This window comes from Alexandromys fortis, unplaced genomic scaffold (assembly GCF_014885135.2).
Source record: "Alexandromys fortis isolate MF-2015 unplaced genomic scaffold, M_Fortis_MF-2015_v1.1 scaffold_7, whole genome shotgun sequence".
NCBI classification, from domain to species: domain Eukaryota; kingdom Metazoa; phylum Chordata; class Mammalia; order Rodentia; family Cricetidae; genus Alexandromys; species Alexandromys fortis.
Genome location: NW_026067920.1, coordinates 17,741,813 through 17,758,585, shown reverse-complemented (window position 1 = coordinate 17,758,585; position 16,773 = coordinate 17,741,813). Strand labels below are relative to the sequence as shown.

General features: G+C 45.3%; 1 protein-coding gene across 3 annotated transcripts in view; it reads right to left on the bottom strand.

Annotated features, from left to right (window-relative positions):
* Egfr (epidermal growth factor receptor) overlaps window positions 1–16,773 on the bottom strand; it is a 173,170-nt gene that overhangs the window by 31,585 nt on the left and 124,812 nt on the right. For all 3 annotated transcript variants that reach the window (XM_050141264.1, XM_050141265.1, XM_050141266.1), the window contains exons 8-15: window positions 15,770–15,886; window positions 15,166–15,292; window positions 14,996–15,069; window positions 14,092–14,182; window positions 11,256–11,455; window positions 8,955–9,087; window positions 6,451–6,541; window positions 3,022–3,179 (exon numbers count right to left, since the gene is read on the bottom strand). In XM_050141264.1, coding sequence (XP_049997221.1) covers window positions 3,022–3,179; window positions 6,451–6,541; window positions 8,955–9,087; window positions 11,256–11,455; window positions 14,092–14,182; window positions 14,996–15,069; window positions 15,166–15,292; window positions 15,770–15,886 — 991 coding nt within the window. The remainder of the gene's footprint in view (window positions 1–3,021; window positions 3,180–6,450; window positions 6,542–8,954; window positions 9,088–11,255; window positions 11,456–14,091; window positions 14,183–14,995; window positions 15,070–15,165; window positions 15,293–15,769; window positions 15,887–16,773) is intronic.

Here is a 16,773-nt window from a genome sequence, read left to right as displayed (position 1 = left end):
AGGGACCACTCGGGAAGCTGACAATGCGCTCTCCTGTCTTTTGATTCTTGGTGGGAGGTCAAAGAGGTAGCATTATCTACTTCTGTCATATTCTGCCTCCCACGCAATTCCTTCTTTCATTGCAAGAAATTTATAATTACAATGGTAACAAACACATTGGGACGTACAACCAAAATGAGCAAATTCTTGGGGGAACATTGTTGAATTTATCAGGATAAAAATTTCAAGACAATATCTTCTTTTTGTTTAATATAAAAACAAGGTTCAACTTAAAGAAGCATGTGCCTCAAGCTCAAGTGTCCCTGCAAATGCCGAAGTGGTCACAGTCGTGGCTTTTGGAGTCACGTGGGTTCCTTATGTGTAATCCAGCTTCTAACATGACTGGTTTATAAACTGTATTGCTGAGTCCCATTAAATATTACCTTCCCCATAAAACCAGGAAAAGCACCACCATTACCCTCTCTCTGAAAATTAGAGTGGCGGTGTGTTTGATAAGATATACATTACAAATATGTAACTAGAGAAAACATATCCTCATTTTCACTTGTCCCCATCAACCCTTCACTGTACTTTAAAAAGTAGATCCATTTCAATCAACCAACTCTGTGCAATTAGTTACTGTGAGATAAAACACAGGTAGCACTAACAAGACTACTTAAAAGTGCATGTTCTTCATCAGACTTATAGCATTAGGAAAACACAGAAAAAAATCAGACCAACTGATACATACAAAATTTTAATCTACATTATAAAAAAAATCTATCTTTCTGTATTTGGAAACTCTTATTCAAGGTAAGAATGCCTACTGGCAATTAATTCCTCCTGCTTGGTGACTTTCGAGAGCCCCTTGAGGCCAATAGTACACAGTCACAGACAGAAACATACACATATACTTATTTCCAAAGCAGGGAAAAGGAGAGACGTTCATTTATTGTATACAGCTCACACAGTAATGTTCTGGAGAATCTGCTCCAAAACTGTTAATGCAAAAAATGGGCTAAGCTGAAAAGGAGCAAAGCATTATTGTTACAGGCTTTGCAGAGGTTGCGAACTGGACAATGTAACCAGTGTGTGGTGCAGACACAGGGAAAATTGGACGATGTTAAATTACTACCACAGAAATGGTAAATTCCAAAACCCACACCTCATTTTTAGAAATATTATTTTGAAAGTGCAGATGGCTCTCCTTGGCAAGATAATTGGAGTCTCAGACCAAGAACCAAGGCATTGTTAATGCTGACACACCACTGTCCTGCCCGTCACCATCAGATGTCAAGTGTTGACTTCAACTATTATTGTTTCTGATATTATTCTGGGAATTCCGGCCCCTTTATACAATCTGAGACTTTTGGAAAAGAATTTAAAACAAAATATTGAAAGGCAGTACGATTGTTTTGCCAGAAAACTTATTGTTATAACAGTCACAGTTACAAGAATTGCCACTGTCACCACCACCGCCAGCAGTGTCCTCAATGGCACCACCACCACTATCCATGTAATTAGCATCACCACCACCACCACCCACATCACCACCACCAGCATCCACATCACCACCACCACCACCCACATCACCACCACCACCACCACCCACATCACCACCACCACCATCCACATCACCACCACCATCCACATCACTAGCACCACCACCATCCACATCACCACCACCACATCCACATCACCACCACCACATCCACATCACCACCACCACCATCCACATCACCACCACCACCACCAGCATCAGTCCCTACCACCACCACTATCGTTAACATTGCTTGTTAGTGCTCACCTTGTCTTAGTCATTATTTTAAATACATTATAGATACTAACTCATCATCACAAAATCCTGTAATTTATGTTGAATTACTTATCACTGGATTTTACAGAATAATGTATTTAGATACACAGCATTGTAAATCCAGGTTGCTGGTATTGGAGAGATCAAGAGAAAGAGTGAGTGAGAGTTCTGAGTAAGAGGGAAGATTTTAGAAATACAATGACATGGGTAATATATATAAACGAAAACTCCGACACTGTTCTGGTTACTGAGTGTGATCTGATTCAATTGTTGATTTATAGTGTTCCAGTCAATCAAATGTATAGAATCAGAACGCATCTGCTAATTCTACTCTAGCCAGCTTTAATTCAAGCCACTGAAGTCAGCTTAACAATCAAGCAGATTTCAAAAAGGTGCTTTGAAACAATTCAGGAAGTGTTACTGTGTATATGTGTGTGTGTTCATGTGCGCTCACGTGTGTGTGTTCACGTGAGCCCACGTGTGTTCATGTGCTCTCACATGTGTGTGCATGTGTGTTCATGTGAGCTCACGTGTGTGCGTGTGTGTTCATGTGCCCTCATGTGCATGTGTGTTCATGTGCGCCCATGTGTGTGTATCTTCATGTGTGCTCATGTGTGCGTGCACTGTGTGAAGTCTAGAAGTCAACACCAAATGTCATTTTTGAAAAACAATTACTCCTTTTTTTTTGAGTCAGGATCTCTCAGTAAACTCTAGTTCACCAAGAATTTGGCTAGAATGGATGTCCAGAAAGCCCCAGGGATCTTCCTATCTCTGCCTTTCTAGTGCTGAGGTTACAGGTGTATACAGTCTTTACTGCTGTTTTTTTCTACATGGTGTTGGCGAACAAACTAGGTCCTTAAGTCACTGAATGAGCCACCTCCCCAGGCTCTTCCCCACTCCCAGCCCATACCATCCCCAACCCAACCCTTATTATATAGAGGGGGAAGAGGTTGATAGCTGTACCCATCACTCTTTTCTATTGGCAATGCAGCGCCAAGGAACCAAGACTACCCGAGACACACATCCTGAAAGACAGAGTGATAGTCTTATCAATCTGAGATCTTCCCATCAGCATATCCCGTCTGCCACCACAAGTGCACAGTTGAAACATATTAGGGTCCTGGCTAAAATACAAGCCTATATAAATTCACTGCCTAAAATTTGGTAGGCATTTCCAGTGTATAAATTCACACGCTTTTGTAGGTGACTGACTGTACTGCTCTTACCCATAGGTACAGTTTGGATGGCAGAGGTGGCAGACATTGTTGGCGTCTGCATACTTCCAGACCAGCGTGCTGTTCTCCCCCATGACCCCAGCTGGGCAGGTCTTCACACAGTGTGGGCCGTCAATGTAGTGGGCACACTTGATGCAGTTGTCCGGCCCCTGAAGCAAGATACAGAGGACGTTACTGATCTTTTTAGTTCTTTTTCAAAAATAGAAATAACTTCCTATTTATAATATTTACTGTGAGCAAACAAAAGCCAATGATATGGATGTTCTTTATTATTGTATATGTGTGTGAATGTCTGTGTACCATTTGTACGCCTGGTGCTCATAGGAGCCAGAAGCGGGCATCAGATCCCCAGAAACTGGAGTTGCAGGTGGCTGTGGGCTGGCACATTGGTGCTGAGAATCAAGCCTGGGTTCTCAAGAAGAGCAGCCAGTGTTCTTAACCACTGAGGCATCTTCTTCCCAGTGGAGAAGTTCTTTTTTTTTATTTATTTATTAAAGATTTCTGTCTCTTCCCCACCGCCGCCTCCCTTTTCCCTCCCCCTCCCCCAATCAAGTCCCCCTCCCTCGTCAGCCCAAAGAGCAATCAGGGTTCCCTGCCCTGTGGGAAGTCCATGGGCCACCCACCTCCATCCAGGTCTAGTAAGGTGAGCATCCACGAAACTGCCTAGGCTCCCACGAAACCAATAGGTACAGTAGGATCAAAAACCCATTGCCCTTGTTCTTGAGGTCTCGGTAGTCCTCATTGTCCACTATGTTCAGCGAGACCGGTTTTAACCCGGGCTTTTTCAGACCCAGGCCAGTTGGCCTTGGTGAGTTCCCGATAGAACATCCCCCTTGTCTCAGTGTATGGGTGCACCCCTCGCGGTCCTGAGTTCCTTGCTTGTGCTCTCTCTCCTTCTGCTTCTGATTTGGACCTTGAGATTTCAGTCCGGTGCTCCATTGTGGGTCTCTGTCTCTGTCTCCTTTCGTCGCCTGATGAAGGTTAATATTCAGGAGGAAGCCTATATGATTTTCTTTGGGTTCTCCTTCTTATTTAGCTTCTCTAAGAACCTGAATTATAGGCTCTATTTATGGCTAGAAACCAAATATGAGTGAGTACATCCCATGTTCCTCTTTTTGGGTCTGGCTTACCTCACTCAGGATGGTGTTTTCTATTTCCATCCATTTGCCTGCAAACTTCAAGAAGTCCTTGTTTTTTACTGCTGAGTAGTACTCTAATATGTATATATTCCATACTTTCTTCATCCATTCTTCAATTGAAGGGCATCTAGGTTGTTTCCAGGTTCTGGCTATTACGAACAATGCTGCTATAAACATAGTAGAGCATATACTTTTGTTGTGTGATAAAGCCTCTCTTGGGTATATTCCCAAGAGTGGTATTGCTGGGTCCATGGGTAGGTTGATCCCAAATTTCCTGAGAAACCTCCACACTGCTTTCCAGAGTGGTTGCACAAGTTTGCATTCCCACCAGCAATGGATGAGTGTACCCCTTTCTCCACAACCTCTCCAGCAAAGGCTATCATTGGTGTTTTTTATTTTTGCCATTCTGACAGGCGTAAGATGGTATCTTAAAGTTGTCTTGATTTGCATTTCCCTGATCGCTAAGGAAGTTGAGCATGACCTTAGGTGTCTTTTGGCCATTTGAACTTCTTCTGTTGAGAGATCTCTGTTCAACTCAGTGCCCCATTTTATAATTGGGTTGATTAGCCTTTTACGGTCTAGTTTCTTGAGTTCTTTATATATTTTGGAGATCAGACCTTTGTCAGTTGCGGTGTTGGTGAAGATCTTCTCCCAGTCAGTGGGTTGCCTTTCTGTCTTAGCAACAGTGTCCTTCAAATATACAAGTGATGTGGTTGCTCTTGCCTGCTGTGCCCGCAATAAGCTACGTTTTCCTGACTGCACTGAAAACAATTCAATTTCTTTTCATATGTTTTGTACTAATGATTAGCTAATGAAGAAAGTGTGTGGATGCGCTGTGGAGATGAGGGCACTTCCTGTGAGAGCTAGTGTTTGCCTTCCACTGTGTGAGTCTCAGGGATGGAACTAAAGCCTTCAGACCCGACCGCAAGCTTCTTTATCATTTGATTTGTGGGCTATAATCTGTTAAGAAAGGACAGCTGCTATTGTGTTCACCGTTCTCAGTCCCTCTAGTACAGCCACGTTGAATAAAGTACATAAAGGTTTTCATAGAAAAAGCAAATGAATTTATCACACCCAAGCATAAATTAAACTGCGTTCTTCACCATATTTTTTAACAGTACTTTAAGATATCGTGGGCATAGTACTTGTCAGAGTCATTTCGATTGGTCTACGTGTGTTGTATATCCTTATCTTTCCTGCATATCCCATCTGAAGTTAAAAGGCAGTGCTGAGGGAGGCCAGCCTTCGGCTTGCTGAGGCGCATGAAGGGAAACCCTCTTTTGTATTTCTCCGTGGGAACGAAGGTGGCACATGGCGGTGCGGGCAGCGGAGTGGGCTGTGAATGTGCAGCGCTAGAGTCTGTCTGTAAAACCTGGAATGTCCTTGTAAAATCCCCAGAAACGAAGGCAGCGGGACTGCCCGGGTTGTGTGCTTCACACTTCACGAGAGGACTGTTAGGCAAGGGTTTTCCCCCTTGGCTCCACTAACCAACCGTTCAGCTCTGTCTGCACAGAGGCGGAACACATTCAAAGCCAGAGCAGCTGGAAGACTAAAGCAAGAGCAGCGATTATTTCTCTGCAGCCATGAGGACGCGATCCAATGCCCTGCAAGCCTGCACACCCAGGGCTTATTTGGTAACCAGTCACGCTGACAGTCTCAATTTCCTAACTCAGCTCTGTTACACTCCGCTTGACTGATGGACAACCGCTGAAACAGGTTTCAATGAGGACACTTAAGAGTTTGCTGCTGGAACTCACAGGGAAACCGAGCCCCGACTAGGCTTAGTATCAGGTAGGAGCAGCATACTTGAGTCAGAGCAACCTGAATTCCCACAGACATCCCTTAGAAGTTTGCTACTGCGTGTGTAAAAAAAAAGCAACTGATTGAAGAAAAATTGCTGGGATTTCTTTAAAAAAAATAGTGTAACTTGAATGTGTTAAACAATGGTTTGGTGGCGTTTGATTAAAATGAGGAGATGTTGGCAGATGGCCAAAGCTGTGTGAGCTGCCTGGCAGTGTCTCAGGCCAGTATAGCCTGTCCTGTGATACAGTGGGGGAATGGCCATGGTGAAATGAGTGTGAGATGCTGGGCAGGCAGGGGTGAGGCGCTTCTACCCTGCATAGGCACTTTAAGGATCAGGTCCTGAGGCTCTCTTCCCTGGAAAGGGCCTGCACAGCTATCTTTCCTACTTGGGGGCGGCTTGGATCATCGCTGTTCCTGCTGCGGCTCCTGTGAAGGCTTTCCCACAAAGCAGGGTAGAGCGTGGAGTAGAACTCCTTACCCGGCCTGTACAGGTGATGTTCATGTCCTGGGGCAGACATTCTGGATGGCACTGGATGCACTCAGATTTCTCCACAAACTCCCTCGGCTCCCTGGGAAAAGAACACAGTGAACTGAACATGCCATACCCCGAGTGGCGGTAACTATTTCAAGTAACGCAAATGACCTAGCCCAGAAACTCAGAAGCATCTTAGGGCAAAGAAAGGGTCAGAATGCTGGGCCTGACCTGAAATATAATCCGCTGAGCTCGTTAATAGAGCCTTAGGTCACCTTGCACACAGTTTCATTTATAACCAGGGTACTTCTTTGACCTTTTCCTACTGGCATAGTTGCTGAATGTCAGGTAAGAAAGCCAAATATGAAAACATCTGAGAACCATCCCTTCCCTCTAAGACCCACATGGACATTTAAGCTGGAAAGAAATGGTTACTAAGACTAAGGAAGGGATAGGAAAAGAACGTTCAAACTTGTTCACTTCCTGAGTCTCTGGAAAAGTCCTTCCTGTGCGCTGTTTTCCCTGGTATTACAGCAATAGATATATTAAGCCAATAATAGACTCCTCTCGGGTGGCCTTTCCTTTGCCTACTTTTACTAGGTCAGGCTGAGCTGGCAGCATCTAGAAAGAGGCAGCAAGGACAGGAAGAGAGATGGAAGAGGCTGTGGAACAGCAGTAACAGCGAGCCGTCGTCAGGCCGAGCTGCAGATGTAGCACCTGGCCAGCTGTTTGGTGGCTGTAGAAGAGGAGACCAGCCAGCTTGAGAGGGGCAAAGCAGGCATGAAGGGGAGGGCAGACAGAGAGAAAATGGAGAGCTGAGGCCGAAGAATTGACCACTGCATAGAGCAGGAAAAAACAAACTTCAGGTCCTGGTGGCTGAGGGAGTTCCAGAGTACTTCCCGGATTTTAGAGCCACGTGTCTCACGCATCTGGGGCCCAAGGATTGTCACAGCAATCACAGTCAAGAATGGAGGAGCCTGTCACTCAGGCCCTTCTTGAAGCTGCACCCACTGCTCTGACAGGCTTGGGAATCCTAATGTAGAGGGCCTATACACATGTCATAACACCTAAGAGTCCCACACTGCAGGCAACTGTAAGAAATCTAAGACTTGTGGAGCTAAGGGTCCCAAAAATCAAGGAATGGACTAGGGTTGTAACAGCAGAGGGTGCCACGCGCACCTGTCCCTGCCTGCCTGTTGTCACTGCTCACTGATGTCAAACTGCGAAGAGTACAGAAGAGGCCAATGGCCAGCCCTGGACGGCTTCCCCCCGGCAGAACATAGAGACCACAGCCAACTCACTGGCAGTGAATAAAACCCTCAGTGGTGATTTTCTGAGCTTTGTCTCCTTGTCACCTCCTGCAGGACTCTGGCTTGAGTGGTGATGAGGTGCTGCAGGCCATCGGCATCTCACACTAAGAGCCCTGGGCCTCTGGGTGCAGTGAAGAGATTTGAAAGTTGAAGATATGAACGTCTATTTTAGCACAGGAAGGGCTATGGTGCTGCTCACTGTGTGACGTCAAACAGCAGTTAGAGCAGTAGCCCTAGGCCCATGGAGATATTCTTACAAAATCAAAATTGCCTTTCCATCCAGCTCTGGAATATTTCTGGATACAAACTGTGGTCAACACCCTGTTAGCGAAACAGGATGGAAGATTTCCCTGCACTGCCTGTAACTCACATGTCTCTCCTCCACCATAGCTTCTTCTCGTCCCTTAAATAACAACAACAACAACAAAATGCCCCTTTCTGCCCTTCAATTTAATTTTCAAATAATTTCTTTAAATCATTACCAATATTCACTTAAAACTTTATGCCAACATTGACATACTTTGTACTATCAATTGATTACTTTTTTTAAAAAATTTTTTCGAGACAGGGTTTCTCCATAGCTTTTGGTTCCTGTCCTAGAACTAGCTCTTCTAGACCAGGCTGGCCTCGAACTCACAGAGATCCACCTGTCTCTGCCTCCCGAGTGCTGGGATTAAAGGCGTGCGCCACCACCGCCCGGCAATTGATTACTTTTAAACTAACAAAATATAGGATTTACATTTTTCTTCCTGGTTTTATTAAAATAATTTGTACCACTCAATAATCAGTGTGTGTGAGGGGCACATAAAACTAAAATTAATTAGGAAATGCTCTGTGTTGATATATTTTTAATACAATGGGAATAGTGGACAGGAAAGAAAAGTCCAAACGCTCACACTTTCTTAAATATGTTAGCTACTGTGTCTGTTCTATCTTGAGGAATTTCTGTCAAATGAAAATTTAAAGTATTGTCAGGAAGGGAGACTGGACAGATTATCAGGTGCATTGAGGAACAATGAGAAACTTGCTTTCTAATGTGATGAACACTTTGCCAAAAAAAAAAAATGAACATCAAATAAAGAAAGATAATATCAAGAACAAGAGAGAAAGAGAAGAAAAAACGTGAATAACTGCAAGGCTGTAGAAAGAGCACGGGGCTCATCTCCCAGCTAGACAGAGGCTGAAAGGACAGTGTCTCACCCCTCCAGGACGTTGCACTTCTCCACACACTCCCTGCCCCTGCTGACGTTCTGGCAGGAGACACAATCCCTGGGCGAAGGGCCCCAGCATCCTTCCGAGGAGCATAGAGGATTACAGATGTGGCCTGTGGCCTCTGAGAAGACACAGTGAGTCACAGGGTCAGTCACAGAGCAGTAACGGGAGGGATCAGAAGAGGTGACCCTTTCTGAGGGACTGTGTACTCTTTGTAGGCACACAGGGGTTCTGAGGAGAGTAGGGGCCAAAGCCTTTGTTCTCTCTTGTGGTCAGGGCAGCTTGAACCTGACTCTCGGGAGGCTTTGATGATGGATGTCACAACTGACAGACACGGCAGGGAAGGTTGTAGCTGCTTGCTGTGTGCTGGGTACTATGCCAAGAGAGTCACATACAGGCTCTCATGTCACTGAGGAATGCCATGGTGCCGGAATCATCACCATGTGTGAAAGAGGAAGCCAAAGCCAAGGTGATTAAAGCATAAAAACCAGGGCAAGTTCTCAAAGCCCAACTGGGCCAAAGCATCGCTGATACTCAGTATTGCCTCTGTTAGTGTTTAGAGTCTTGCCACAAGTCAGTGGCATTTGCAAGTTTCAAAATCTAATTTAATTTAATGTTTTGAAACCAGAGTTGGGAATATAACTGTGGGATGTCATACATTCTTTTACACACATGTGTAGGCACACGTGTGCACTTGGATGATGTGGCTCTAGCGACTAAAGACTGATGTGAGCATAGCGCTATATTTAGTCAAAATGTAATATAATCAAGATCACATTTCATCCTTTAAATTCCAGGGATATCTAACACATATCTAACCACATATCTAACAAGAAGTAACTGAAGGGAGGAAGGCTTTACTTTGGCTAGCAGTTTAAGAAGGGGCACTGTTCATCATAATGGCAGAAGCATGAGGCCAAGTGTTCAAATACCTGAGCCTCCTGGAAGCATTATGAACATTGCACAATACCAAACGTGTTTATTCCATCTTCTTAAGACTTAAAAAAAACTCCACTATCTTTTTTATTTTGTGTAGAGGATGAACATGTGCACTCCTCCACTGTGGTGTGTGTGTGTGTGTGTGTGTGTGTGTGTGTGTGTGTGTGTGTGTGTAGTATCAATTTGTGGGAGCTGGCTCTCTCCTTGCTCCATATGAGTCCTGGGAATAGATCTCAGGTCTCCAGGCTTGGCAGTAACGCTCTTTTCTGCCGAGCCACCTCACTTGCCCTCGGCAAGTCTTTAACAGTATCAATAGCGTTCAGAAATCTCAAGTCTATTTTTTTCTTGGGACTCAAGGCATTCACTTAGCTGTTGCTCTCTAGGCAATCAGAAAGCAATTTACAAACTTTCCACATACAACGGCACATAATAATCATTCCCATTTCACAGAAGTGGAATGGGGCACAGGAAAGAAAGTGTGAACCAAAGTGAGATGGAAACCCAGCAGAACTACTCAAGTTCTTGAAAGTGGAAGGATTTCCAGATGCTGGAAATAAGGGGCTCTCAAGAACTTAGGTAGCTCTAGCCTTCCAGGTCTGCCCCTTGCAGTGTGCAGAAGCTTCCCCTTTGACCTGCTCTATCCCAAGCCTGCAGCTTCTTTTCTTTTTGTTATTGGTAGCAGACATCCCATCATACTGATGTCTCTAAAATCCTGGGGTGTCCGTTGAGACTTAAGCTTCATCTTTATGGGATTGCTCAGTGGCCTCTGCAGGGCTCCTTTTAGTGACTTCAGCCCTGCCCATGTACTGGCTGGCTTGGCTGGTTTTCTGTAACCTTGGCATAAGCTTCCATGCCCCCATCAACCTTATATCTTTCATGTGTATAGAACCAGTACCATGTGGAAGCTGCCGTCCATTTTAGGGGCCAGCTAAAGACGCAGCCTGGCTTCCAGACGCAGGTAATCTTTTCAGCTGAATTCTCAGTTTGGGTTCTCTTCTTTCAAATGAATGTACATCTCCACCAGATGGAGCCTTTGGCGGTAGGGGCTTAGCCCTTAGGGCCCCTGTTCCTATTGTCCCAGTGTAGAGTAGAAGGCTTCTCTTTAAGGGTTCCTTTCTCTTTGCAGTTGTGATTGCGTTCTCTGCATCTGACTTATTCGTTACTTTAACTTCCCCCCATCCCCCACAAAAGTGCACATTTTCCATATCCCTGTGTTCACTCTTTGCTCCAGCACACTGTAGACCTGGGGAAGAGCAGTGAGCAGGAGCCGAGGGCCCCTTCACCATCCCTTCTTAAAAGAAATTGCCTCCAGGAGCTATGCACACAGGTGAGATGGGACCAACTACTTACTGCAGTCATTCTGGGCTCTGTTGGTCATGATTTTGGTTTTCTGATTGGAAGTCCCAAAGAATTTTTTCCAGTTTATTGTGTTTGCGTAGCACAAGTTTCGATTTCCTGAAATGACCACGTCTCCATCGCTTATTTCCTTGAGGGAACGCAATCCCAATGATGTGATGTTCAGGCCAACAACCGCAAGAGAAAACTGACCGCTGAATGGGGGAGAAGGAGAATTGCATTGTATGTGACAATGAGAACAACAAGTCACGCTCCGAATTTGTTTTTCTGGGCCACTTGGGTTTTCTGAAAACCGTGTTCCCATTATTAATAATCATTCTGTGAAAAATATGAATCACGGCTTTTGGAAAACGCGAGTATTTTTTTTTTAAGTTTCTTCAAGGAAAGGATGGTTTCTCATCCATTTGTTATTTTTAACCTTGGGTAAAGTGAAGGCCTGGCCAATGGCCTGACGCCATTTCATTTGCTGTATTTATAGCTTTCCTAGAAATCAAAAACACCAAGGTGTACTTGAAGTCAATTTGTCTGTCTGTCCATCTACCCATCTATTCATCTATCCAGGCTCATCCTATCATGATTATTGAGTAAATATCTGTAGTGCCCTTTGACAAACACTGTATTGGTTAAATGTATGCCTCTTTTACTTAGAGAACCTGTCTAAAGGTGATGGCATCATACAGGCAGAGCTTTTCGTTTCTTTCTTTATTTGCTTTTACATCTCTACCACACTTTCCCCTCATCCTAGCCCCTCTCCCTTCCACTCCTCCTCCCTTTCTTTTCAAAAAAGGATAGGTCTTCCATGGATATCAGTCAGCCATGGTATACCAAGTTACAGTGAGATTAGGTACCTCCTCTCATCTTAAGGCTGGATGAAGCAATACAGTAAGAGGAAAGGGTCCCCAAAGCAGGCAACAGAGTCAGAGACAGCCCTGCTCCCACTGTTAGGAGTCCCACAAGATGACCAAGCTATACAACTGCAACATATATGCAGAGTGCCTAGATCTGTCCCATGTAGATTCCCTGGTTGTTGGTTCAGTCTCTGTGAGCCCCTACAGGCCCTGGTTAGTTGATCCAGGTACTTTTTGAGTCCATAGAAATGAACACAGCTTTAGAGAGAATGATTAGTCAAGAAGGGGAACTTAAGTAGCTCCATGGAGGAGCGCCATAGAAGGACAATTTTCTCCAAGCCACGATGTCTCATATCTGAGACGTGGAGAGCAGAGCCAAGTAGGATTCTACAAGGTACGCCCCCACTGGATGACTAGACTGAAGTTAGCCAGACAAAAGGGAAAGGAATGCCACACCACGTGGCTGTCTGCGGGGGGGGGGGGGGGGGGGGGGGGGGGGGGGGGGGGGGGGGGGGGGGGGGGGGGGGGGGGGGGGGAGGGGCTAGAAGACAGGCCTGGGGATGGTGGTTGAAGTCAGAGTCCAGATCTATGGCCCTGCTGGAGGAATTTGGGTTGTCACAGGCCACTGATGGCCAAGCACATAGAAGCAGTGAGTATTTGAAGGAAGCTTCTCTGACACCAGCATCAGGAATGGGTTGGTTGCGACAGGATAAAAGGAAGAGAATGAAAGTTAAGAGGTTACTTTTAAGTCAGAGGAATAAAGCATTATTTGACAGCCCCCTCTTTCTGTTCGTGGTTCTCTATTCACTGCCTGTTTCCAGAGAAGCGAGGGGTCCTGGTTAGGAGACCCACACTGGGAATTCCACTGGGAACTTTCCTCAGAGAAGCCAAGGAGTCAGGATATGCCTGGGGTCTTTCTGGCAGGTCAAGCTCCAGCACTGGGTCATAGAGCTCATCCCCAGGCTGGCATCAGTGAAGGAATGCTCCTGAGAGATCCAGAAGGCAGGAAGCAGATGTAGCTCTGTGCTCATTATCACAAGGGTCTGACTAACAGAGCTGGTGGAAAGCAATGCATTTTCTGTGTGCATCGTGCTATGATATGATGTGAGGTTAGAGGTGGAAAATTTCAGAAAAGGTTCTCCTAATGTTCCCAAGGAAGTTTGAGCTGCGGATGTCCAAGCTTCTCTTCCTCACCACCAATCTTAGGATTTCTCTCATCTATTAAGGGTCTCCTTCCCTTCTTCTCTCTCTCCCTCCCTCTTTTCCTCCCTCCCTCCCTTCTTCCCTCTTTCCCTCCTTTCCTCCCTCCCTCCCTCCCTCCCTCCCTCCCTCCCTCCCTTCCTTCCTTTCTTTCGAGACAGGGTTTCTCTGTGTAACTGCCTTGGTTGTTCTGATTAAAGGCGTAAACCACTACTANTGTGTGTGTGTGTGTGTGTGTATCTTTTTCTCTCTGTGCACACATGTCTTTGTTGTGTCTGAAATAGTGGACATTGTAAGTCCCCAAACCTATTAGTGCTAAAACATCACTTGGGTCCCCTTGTGCGATATGTTAAATACCTTCAACTTCATCACTATCAAAGATTAGCCAAACACAAATAAAGACATTCTATAAAACACCCGTTCATATTTTTCCCAGCATGTCAAGGCAATAAAAACAGTCAAAGCCATAGGAACTAGGGACATTTGGAGGGGACTAAGAAGACATTAGAAGTCAGTGCAATATGGGATTCTTAAGAGGACAGAGAAAGGACACATGCGTTCACGGAAAATCTGGTGAACTCAAAAAAGTACACGGTCGAGCGCACAGCGCTGTGCAGTCAACATCTTTATCTTAATCCACACATCGGCTCATGTAAGTTGCTCAAATTAGGGGAAGCTGAGAGGAAGTTCACCTTTGTCCTGTTTCTGTACCTCCCCTTTAAGGCCAACTTCAAAATAAAAAGCAGAGATAATCTCCCAGGCTTTGGTTACGGCTGACTTACTGTTGCTTTGTTCTGCCACGTATGATTTCTAGGTTCTCAAAAGCATGGAGGTCGGTCCAGTTTTCAGGCCAAGCCTGAATCAGCAAAAACCCTAGAGGGGATGAAGAAAGGCTTAGACACACAATGCTGGAAAGTTCTTTGTTTTGTAGGAAGCATGTTCTAGGACTCATGGTGTACAGACAGTGGCAGTGGAGTCTCTGGTCCTCAATACTAAGGATGACAGTGTACATACTGACACATGTCCCGGTGATCTTTAAAAAGATTTGAAATCCTGCCTCCTCCATGGAACTTTGACTCTCTGACTGCACCTCTCTCAACCCCCAGGCCGATGTCCACCCTACAGGCTGAGGATGTGCCCTGGCTCTGATATCCTTCAAGGATATCAGATTACACACTTGGTTCCTTCTCTGTCTTCAAGTAGCTGCTTACTTAGTCTCATTTTAAATGTTTTCTTCATTTAACTCTGATCCCCACATCAGTCTTGTTTCTCAGATCTAATTATCCCTTTTTAAAGATGAAGAAAATGAAGTGCAGGTGGCAGTGATGAATCCAAGACTCCCCAGTGAGCAATCAGTTGAAATCTAGTTCAGGAACCCTGAAACCCGAGAACCCGCATCTCCCCTTCTTTTTCTCTCCAGGTCTTGAGGTCTGTGAGGATGAAGGCCTGTCTGAGCTGGGAAGAACTGTTACATGTGACCACATGAGGTCCAGCATGGCTTCAGCCTTGGCTTAAAGTGCTTCCAGCTTGCAGAAAGGGAAACAAATTTTACGAACTCTCTAAGAATTAATCCTAACCATAGAGCTTCAGACACCACATTGCTATGCCAGAAAAGAAGGGGGAATGTCTGGTGGTTTCTGTAAAATTTAATCTGTTGTGTATGTTCCCGGATACACCGGCACGAACCTGTTATTTCCTTTACGGTTTTTAGAATATCTAGTTCCCGTGGGTCTAGAGGAGGGGTCCGTGTGAAGGAATCCCTGAAACAGACAGCGACACGATTATCGGTCATTTTCCATGGTTCCAAAGAAGTAGATTTGGCTGCTCTCTCTCCAAGTCACTTAGCTGTTACTTACCCCTTAAAGGCCACTGGCAGGATATGAAGGTCCCCGCTGATGGCAGTGCAGTATTTGAAGTGTTTGATGTTAGTGGCATTTATGGAGAGCGTGTCTCTAAATTCGCCAATGCCTATGCCATTACAAACTGTTAAGAGAGAGATTTGTTCCATTTACCTTTGCTGAACCCGCACAGGCAGAAGCACTAACCCTGTGCCAGTCATCCCTAACTCATCCTGCTCTGAGGGGACCTTCCAGGTGTCTGGACCCTGGCAGGCTTTGGTGTTCCAGTCACTGCAAGGCTTTGAAGTCTCCCTGTTGTTTTCTACTTTGACTGAATCTAGCTACTCATAAAGACATTGGTTCCCTGTTTTTCTGTCCAGGACAGTTCACCTACCTGGGCTGTAGGTGGCACCACTGTGCCTGGTTCAAGAGACCGCCCCCCCTCCCCCAACCTTGGTAACTTGGCTTTGCTAGTTTGTCTTCTATTTTACAGACAAAGATGTGCGTTTTCTTTTTTAATTAAAACAGTTTGTTTTAATTAAAACAGTTTGTTTGGAGGTGGACGTGAGAGTCCGGCACAAGGGTCACGGAAAAGGGTTGTCTACACCTGTAGGCGCCCTACCTTTGCGACATGGCCCGTCACACTTTTTACACTTGCGAGCACCATCTTCCTCCACTTCATAGTAGTCAGGACCGCAGGCCCGGACACACGAGCCGTGATCTGTCACCACGTAGTTTCCTGAGGAAGGGACCATGAAAAGAAGGTGTTGAAGGCCATGGCAGGTGCACCCAACCTTCCACAAACATCCTCATGGCCCGTTCTACACGGGCCACCGGAAAGATCTCTGATAGTTTGACTGACTTTACGTCGAGGAGAGAGGTTGACAGGTTTCAACTCGAAAGGGAATCGAGTTTGAGTTTAATGACTTTCTGACGGTAATGTGGGGAAACACAGACATTTGATCACAGGCGTGAAGGGGAGAGGGAGGGAACAGCACCGTGCATGCTCACTGACCAAAAGCCTGTCTGTGAATATCAACCTCTTTTGTCAGGTATGCGTTTGGAACTTTCAGGTAAACCTTGAAATCGTACGTGACACCCATTAACGCGTCTCAAACAGCCTATGTCCCATTGAGGTGACTGCAGTTTGTTCTGTGTTTGACACCAGCTTTGTTCTTCCCCACCTGCCATGTTGTTCTTGGGGGAGCAGTGAGGGGACCAGCTTGTGCTGCTTCCCAGACAGACACTCCAGTTTGTTTCTCCCCTTTCCCTTGCCTTTCTGTGATCTATCTCATTTAATATTTATGATTATAGTGTGCACTAGAGACTCTTTGCCCCTATTTTGAGTTTCCTAAATAGATCCCCCAAAGTATGGGCATTGGTAGCATATCTGTGAGTCATATGCTCTTATTGTTTTAGGTTTTGAGTGTTTTCTGTGGATTTTAAAGCTCTGTTAACTAAGTCTTCATACAGAGCCCATCTGTAGCATGACTGGGCGAATTTTCATTCATCTTAGTTTTCTTTAACTTTACAGTGGCTTATTATTCTATTTCTTCTTCTTCTTCTTCTTCTTCTTCTTCTTCTTCTTCTTCTTCTTCTTCTTCTTCTTCTTCTTCTTCTTCTTCT